Source organism: Sinocyclocheilus anshuiensis, unplaced genomic scaffold (assembly GCF_001515605.1).
Source record: "Sinocyclocheilus anshuiensis isolate Anshui unplaced genomic scaffold, SAMN03320099.WGS_v1.1 scaffold284, whole genome shotgun sequence".
Classification (NCBI taxonomy): Eukaryota; Metazoa; Chordata; class Actinopteri; order Cypriniformes; family Cyprinidae; genus Sinocyclocheilus; species Sinocyclocheilus anshuiensis.
The window spans coordinates 116,562-125,028 of NW_015554266.1; the positions used below are offsets into that span (position 1 = coordinate 116,562).

The 8,467-nt window shown below is 38.1% G+C and overlaps 1 protein-coding gene across 1 annotated transcript in view; it reads right to left on the reverse strand.

The window, feature by feature from the left end:
- Nucleotides 1-8,467, reverse strand: part of LOC107671268 (alkyldihydroxyacetonephosphate synthase, peroxisomal-like) — a 42,477-nt gene that overhangs the window by 22,290 nt on the left and 11,720 nt on the right. The window contains exons 7-10 of the mRNA XM_016464164.1: nucleotides 7,583-7,662; nucleotides 5,302-5,382; nucleotides 3,614-3,739; nucleotides 3,361-3,469 (exon numbers count right to left, since the gene is read on the reverse strand). Of these exons, the coding sequence (XP_016319650.1) occupies nucleotides 3,361-3,469; nucleotides 3,614-3,739; nucleotides 5,302-5,382; nucleotides 7,583-7,662 (396 nt within the window). The remainder of the gene's footprint in view (nucleotides 1-3,360; nucleotides 3,470-3,613; nucleotides 3,740-5,301; nucleotides 5,383-7,582; nucleotides 7,663-8,467) is intronic.

An 8,467-nucleotide genomic window follows, 5' to 3' on the forward strand; every position in this document is an offset into this window, starting at 1 on the left:
GTGTAGACAGCATCACTGATTATAATGAGTTCTATAATATTTTGTCGTGCGCGCCACTCGCGTCCGGTGTAGACACGGTGTAACATTGGTTTTGCTTTGTTTCACAGAACTAATTGTTGCCTGGGTTGCGTACGTATGTGTGAAGGGGAGCTATCAAAATAGGGGTGAGACCCTTTTGGGGTAGGGGCGTGTTTGTTTTGGCGATTTCAAATGTCAACACTGGCTACCAGAAATCGCTTACCCCACCTTAAACTAAGTTACCTTACCATAAACTATATGGTGAAAATGTGTAAATGGTTTAACATTACATTATATAGAATTTTACTTTAAAACACTGGCAAATGTATGGTTTTTGGAAATAGAATTATGAATTAAAGTATAATTAATGATGGAAAACAGTAAAAGTAAATGGTTAACCATATTATATGTAGTTTTACAGTAAAATACTATCAAATTATAGTTTTTGGAAGGGAAAACTGAATTATTGTATAATTTATGATGAGAAACTAAATGTTTGAACATCACTTTATATGTAATTATATTGTAAAATACTGTCAAAATTATGTTTTTGGAAAAAAATTTTTTTATTAACATACACTTTAGGGTGTAAACAGTAAAAGTAAATGGTTTAACATCACATTACATGTAATTTTCCTATAAAATACTGTCAAACTTATAGTTTTTGGAAGTAAAAACTATGAATTACCATATAATTTATGGTGAAAAACAGCAAAGAGATATTCACAAAAGTTCCTGCATGACACAGCACATATGATTATATTTTATTTAATTAGTTTCTTCTTATTTTTATAATTAATAATTTACATTAGGGTGTTTTGTGTTACATTTTATGCTATTTAGTGACTATTTGTTGCGTTATTGTGTGTTGGTGTTTTGTCTATGTGTGTTTGACCATGTTCATTTTCTATTTAATAGGACTCAGGAGTGGAAATGTTTTATGGACAGCCAACTTACGATGAACTCTAATTCATCATGTGGCTTTCTATTTTACAAAATAGATTTTGGTAGTAACTTATATTAACGTTATATCACTTAAAAAATACAGTCACAATTTGTAAACATGCCATTCCGTAATATCTCAAACATTGTCACGGTAATTTTTAAGACGAATTTCTGGCACAGGTGGCAGTTTTTTTACTGTAATTTAACAGCAATAATAGACATCACTTAGGTAGCATTTAACCCTGAATATTTCTTTAAACATGCCAATAACATAGTTTATCATCAAACACACAGACACACACACCTCTGAGATAAGAATCCTTACATCTACAGATCTCCTGATCCCCGAAAAAACAACAACAACAACCCCGTCATCTGAACTGTAGCGTGTCAGAGGGAGAAAGGTGAAATGGGCGCTTCTTAAGTCTAAATGCCCCTGACATTACAAAACCATTAAAGAAGCAGATGCCCTTCCTAATGGAATCATGAATGTTTAATTAATGCAGATTAATCCTGGGAAATATTCATCATCCCACAAAGAATTTATATGAGCCATAAAAAGCTTCACGGACCATTTTACCAAACACAACGATTATGACTCATTTTCATCACTTCGTGAACGGCTTAATGACTTTTCAGAGAGACAGATTGATAACAGTATCCTTTTCTTTGGATAAGGGTGATACTTTTAAACAGCATCATGACACATGTAAGATATCAAGCACATAGTTCTCGTCTAGCTGAACGTGTTTCACTGCCCCCTACTGGTTCACAGGAAAGGACAAACATAGTCTCCATTTCAGATTCTCTTCTCTTACCATCCCACTGCACACAAAACTGAAAAGCACTTTTGAAAATCACAAGTTTCAGTCAGATGGCATGACTGCTACATGACTTCTGGGAGGAAGAACTCAAGATTTTAGGCACTTAAAGCAATAGTTCACCCAAAAACGTACATTTGTTGAAAATGTACTCACCCTCAGGCCATCCAAGATGCAGATGAGTTTGCTTGAAATATAGCAGTGAATGGGTGCCGTCAGAATGAGAGTCCAAACAGCTGATAAAAACATCACAGTAACGCTACAAGTAATCCACACCACTCCAGTCCATCAGTTAATGTCTGGTGAAGAGAAAAGCTGTGTGTTTGTAAGAAACAAATCCATCAAGACGTTTTTAAACAGTAGCTTCTGGCTAAACTACAAATCCTCTATCCATAATATTGTTTTCTGCAGTGAAAACAGTTGTCTCATCTGAATCAGGAGAGAAATCGAGCACCGTTTCCAAAACAGCTCTAAACAAATATGTTGGTGGATTTTGATGTGTGAGACGACAACAGGAGACAGACTTTTTCACTGGAGAAAGCGTTATTATGGATTATGGACTCGTATTCTGGCTGTTTAAAGTTAAAACACATTAAAGATGGATTTGTTTCTTACAAACACACAACTTTTCTCTTCACCAGACATTAACTGATGGACTGGAGTGGTGTGGATTACTTGTGCGTTACTGTGATGCTTTTATCAGCTGTTTGGACTCTCATTCTGACGGCACCCATTCACTGCAGAGGATCCACTGGTGAGCAAGTGATGCAATGCTACATTAATACAAATCTGTTCTGATGAAGAAGCAAACCCATCTATATCTTGGATGGCCCAAGGGTGAGTACATTTTCAAAAAAATAAAAAAATAAAAATATTTTTTTATAAATATTTGGGTGAACTAGTCCTTTTAATAGCAGGTAAACTACTAGAATTGATCAGTTTGTTTAATTTTGCATCGTATAATCTGTTTTAAATGGATCTATCTTTAACTTACGAAAAAAGAAAAAAAACTGTGCTTGGTCACTTCACATGTTGGTCTCTCTTCCTCTCTAAGAGTGTGGTTATTGCTTTGAAAAAACTGCAGAATGGATAAGACTTCATGCTGATATGACTGCAGCTCTGCAAGAGAAGCCCAATCAGGGCAACATGACCTTAGATAAAGAAAAACAAAAAGTTTGCTTTACAAATCTCTCTAAGAGAACTGTTTTTATGAACTCTCGCAATTATATAAACACCCTTATTATGCTTATCACTATCAGTGACCCAACCAATGTCAAACTAACTTCAGTGTGCACAATGAGAAGAGGATCCACTCTAGGAACAGATACTAGTACAGACTGAGTATTATTCTCTAGATATCCACTGAGACACTTAGGCCTAAAGTATCCTTCGCTTTTTAGGTGAACACTAGGATATGTGACCAGTGCACAAGACTTACATTTTCTCATCAGCATAGGCCTCATTTTCTTTCAAAGTTTTTCTTTCGTTTAATTTTGAAGTGACATGTTTCTGGAGATCCACTGAGTAACGGATCCTTTCAGATACATTCCTCACACAAAACATCATGAGTCCGTACCCTCTGAGCCCAGTATGAAGTGATGTATGTCGGGGCCGGTGGACATGCGGGGCCCCAGACAGCTCTTCTCAATCACTCCTCTAGGGGTCACCATCTTTATATGCACCACCTGGGAACACATGAGATCACAGGTACCATGAATGACCTACGACAACACATCTCTCACTAAAACATTGGAAGGGTATGAGCGTGAATGTGACCTCTGTCCCAGACCGGTGTATGTTTGTGTGTGCTGAGAAATAGGGAGACATACCAGCTCCTCAATGTTGCCGTAGATGTTTTTCTTCATGCCTGATGCCCGTGTGGCCACCCAGCCGCCCAGAGAACTGAACTCCATGGAGTCCGGCTCGTGGCCCGTACAGTAACCACGCTCATTCAACTATAATCACATAAAGAACACAAAACATCCTCAGCAGAAAAGTATAAAACAAGCGATACATAATTACTTTTTATTCAAATATTTTTTTTTTCTTTTTTTTTTTTTTTTTTAAGTAAGCACCCTTTTAAGTAAGTCCCTTTTTTAGTAAATAATACAGTCTCTGACATAAAAAAAAAAAAGGTTTAAGGGATAGTTCACCCAAAAAAGTTGACCGTAGCCATTGACTTCCATAGTAAAACAAAAATACTATGGAAGTCAATGGCTTCAGCAACTGTTTGGTTACCAACATTCTTCAAACTATAACAACAAATATATATATACACACATACAGTTTTGGAACAACTTGAGGATAAATGAAGACAGAATTTTTTGGGTGAACAACCCTTTTAATAGTTGGTGCTGTGCAATGATATGTTTATATATGCATATATACACTATTGTTCAAATGTTTGGAGTCAGTCATTTTTTTAATGGAAAGAAATTAATACTTTTATTTAACAAGGACACATTCAATTGGTCAAACGTGACAGTAAAGCCATTTAAACTTTCACAATATTACTGTTTTTACTGTATTTTGAACACTTCTTTCAAAAACATACTATTCCAGAACTTTTGAATGGTAGTGTATGTGATATCTGTAAACGCGGTGGTGGTACAAATTCTTCGGACCCCAAAAAATGGTCTAATGCTTGCAAAAACGGTTTGGCTGTTTTGTCACAATCTTTACGAAGCACAAAACAAATTTGGTGGATTTAACCGTATATTAAATCTGAATCTTGCTTTGAGCAACAATATATATATATATATATATATAAAAACACCCCTGGATACAGTATACACAGCAGCTGGTCAACAGATGTTGAACAATATTTCTTACAATATCACGTATTTTAGCACAGCTGGATCACTGTATTGACCAATCAGCATCCAGGAACTGGATGATATCTGTTTTATAATAAAAAATTCTAATCACACGACTGTCAATAAAACACCAGCCTCACAGGAAATGTGTTTCTGGATAAACACAGTGGTATTGAAGCCTTATGGAGCGTTTCAGACCTGTTTCCTGCAGTCAGACTCACAATATGGAGTGTGTGAGCATGACAGCCGTATACCTGCGAGGGAGCTGATGGTCTTATTGATCAGTCTCAGATAAAACACACGCTCCAGGTGATTTTATTAAGCAAACCCCAAAGAAATACAAACACACTTTAATGTCTCACCATCTGTCCTGCATTCCTCCAACACACACCCACACTGTGATGGGCTGATTGCAATGCACCTCACACACACACAATCAAAATACCACAACAGACCAGCGGCAAAAGTGCCATTTTCAACATTAGTTTGATGGGACCATCTGCTCTGTGTGTGTGTGTGTGTGTGTGTTTAGTTTGGCACAAGCACAACCAAACGGCCTGTTTTTACCCTTCAGCATTAACATGAATGCTGGCACACACATACAAACACACACACACACTATATATAAATTAAACCCGAATACAAAGGAAGCTGCAGGAAGCTCTTTACTCTGAAATTAAATGTTATCGTGGATCACTGACCTGTCTCTCCAGATCCTGTCCGATGATTCCAGCCTCCACATGAGCTGTTAGATTCTTCTCATCGATCCACAATATTCGATTCTACACAACAGGAACAAACAGCTGAACATAACAGGTCACACAGGGGCTCCTCTCATTTGAACCTTTATAACTTAAGATGAAAGCATTTACCATGAATAGGGGAGTAATAAAATACATAACAGAGCATGGAACTTTGAATGAGACAGTACACCCATTAATTAAAGTTCAAATAAGATATTTTAAAGAAAGTTCGTTTACCATTGACTTTCACTCAAAATATCTTATTTTTTGTTCAACAGAAGAAAGTAAGTCATACAGGAAAGGCTGAGTTATTCCTATTACACGTTTAATTATTTATTTTTTTTTTTTAATGTCTGCAGTTTTTGCAACCCTGTTGCCAAAATGTTTCTAAATAGTTTCAATTTTGATTGAAAATTAAATAAACATCCAAATGAAATAGTCAAAAATACAATTTGCCTGAATTGTCAACAGGGTTGTAAATTTAATATTAATTTAATCATTTAAAAATATTTGTTTATTCATTTTGGGTACCAGGATTGAATGGTTGAGCTTGCTGAATGCAGTGAAATTTGTAATATAATTTTCTATTGTAATATATTTTAAAATGTAATATATTCCTGTGATCAAAGCTGAATTTTCAGCATCATTACTCCAGTCTTCAGTGACACACGGTCCTTCAGAAATCATTCTGATATGCTTATTTGCTGCTCAAGAAACATTTCTGATTATTATCAATGCTGAAAACCTTAGAACAGCATAGAAATCTTTTGCAACATGTCTTAACTGCCACTATTGATCAATTTAATGCATCGTTGCTAAATAAAATATTAATTTCTTTCACATCTTACTGACTTTTGAACTTTTGAATAGTATTGTATGTTTTTGTTGATTGAAATTACAATTAATTCAATATCAATTCATGACATGAGTGTTGCATTTTAAAACAAATGCAAGTCCGAAATCAAAAACACGTGAAGAGTCAAAAAGAATACACTTTTAGAATCGCGTCCTGCATTATGTTTCATCATGAGAATATTGCATGTGAAAATCCCCTAAGTAGTAAATCTGATTAAACATCAACTCTAAATCTAAATCAACCTCACAATAAAGATGACTATTCGACAACAGCAGTCATTCAGGGAACCCAGAGACTAGTTGATTTTAAAGTATGCAAATCTCTAGCATAGAGAACAATACAGGACCAAAAAAAAAAAAACAGTGTGCATGTGGTCAAAAACACAAATACTGAATTTTTATATTTGGGTGAATTATCCATAGAGGTCAAACTATTTTTTTTTAATTGTTGTTATTTTCTAACAAAGACAGAACAAAACATTAAGGACAAAAAAACTGTATGTGCATGTGGCCAAAATGTGGGCTATACAATGCAATAGACACACAACAATACTGTAGAGAATAGATTTTAAATGCATATAAAAACACAGCATGTAGGTCTAAAAGGCTGACTGTAATGATTGGAATAGACTAGAATGAGAGAGGGAGAGAGGTTTTGATTAAAGTGCAGTAGTGTGTTCGCAGGTCTCCCTCAAACCACATGTCAAACTGATTCACTGCCGCTAAACTCAGCCCACATATCTCAGCTTAGCGAGTCAGGACAGAGAGAGGTCACTGTGTGTGTGTGTAAACCAGAAACCACAGCGACACGAACCACTGCTTTTAGTCTTGTCTGATGTAGTGTGACTATCTGTAATAACCGTGACTTTTGCTCTTGTGCCGACGAGTAAAATCAGCACATTTTCTCAATTTAACAATAGAAACACACATATAATCACGCCTTCCCAGCGGCCCGGGCTTTAGCTGGTGAATGTTTCAGGCATTCAGACTATCAGCCGGGTTTTGTCCCCTGGTTTCCACAGGGGTTAAATGCACTTCAGGAAACAGCCCCGTCTCCACAGGTGGCTCCGCCCCCCAGCTATCAATCACGCCACTGCGCTCATAAAACAACCGCGCTTATGACACGCTGCCTTTCATGTGCGTGACCCCATGACCCCTAAAACAGGCCAGCCAAGGTCAGAGCAGCAGATGAAATATGAGAACACGAGAGAGAAAGCGCAGGAGAGGGGTAAAAAGGGGAGAGAAGTACAGCCAGGTACACAGAAAGCTCTGTATGTGCGGACATTTAATATATGCACCATAAATATACACACACACGCAAAATACAGGCGCTGAATGAGTGTCAGTATGTCACACCTGCATGTATATTCATGTAAATGCTCACCATCTGAGAGGTGTCCAAAGAGACAATGGAGCGAGTCTCCTCACGAGGGCACTCTAGCGCACTGGACACACTCGTCCCACCTGATCGAGAGAGAGAGAGAGAGAGAGAGAGAGAGAGAGAGAGAGAGCGCGAGAGACAGGGAGAGAGAGAGAGAGAGAGAGATATAGAGAGAGAGAGAGAGAGAGAGAGCGAGAGAGAGAGCAAGAGAGAGAGAGAGAGAGAGAGCGAGAGAGCGAGAGAGAGAGAGAGAGAGAGAGAGCAAGCGAGAGAGCGATAGAGAGAGAGAGAGAGAGAGAGAGAGAGAGAGCGCGAGAGACAGGGAGAGAGAGAGAGAGAGAGAGATATAGAGAGAGAGAGAGAGAGAGAGAGCGAGAGAGAGAGCAAGAGAGAGAGAGAGAGAGAGAGCGAGAGAGCGAGAGAGAGAGAGAGAGAGAGAGAGAGAGAGCGAGAGAGAGAGAGCGAGAGACAGAGAGAGAGAGAGAGAGAGCAAGAGAGAGAGAGAGAGCAAGAGACAGAGAGAGCGAGAGAGAGAGAGAGAGAGAGAGCACGAGAGACAGAGAGAGATATAGAGAGAGAGAGAGAGAGAGAGAGCGAGACAGAGAGAGAGATATAGAGAGAGAGAGAGAGCGAGAGAGAGAGAGAGAGAGAGAGAGAGAGAGAGAGAGAGAGAGAGAGAGAGAGAGAGAGAGAGAGAGAGAGAGAGAGAGAGAGAGAGAGAGAGAGAGAGAGAGAGAGAGAGAGAGAGAGAGAGAGAGAGAGAGAGAGAGAGAGAGAGAGAGAGAGAGAGAGAGAGAGAGAGAGAGAGAGAGAGAGAGAGAGAGAGAGAGAGAGAGAGAGCGAGCGAGAGAGCGATAGAGAGAGAGAGAGAGAGAGAGAGAGAGAGAC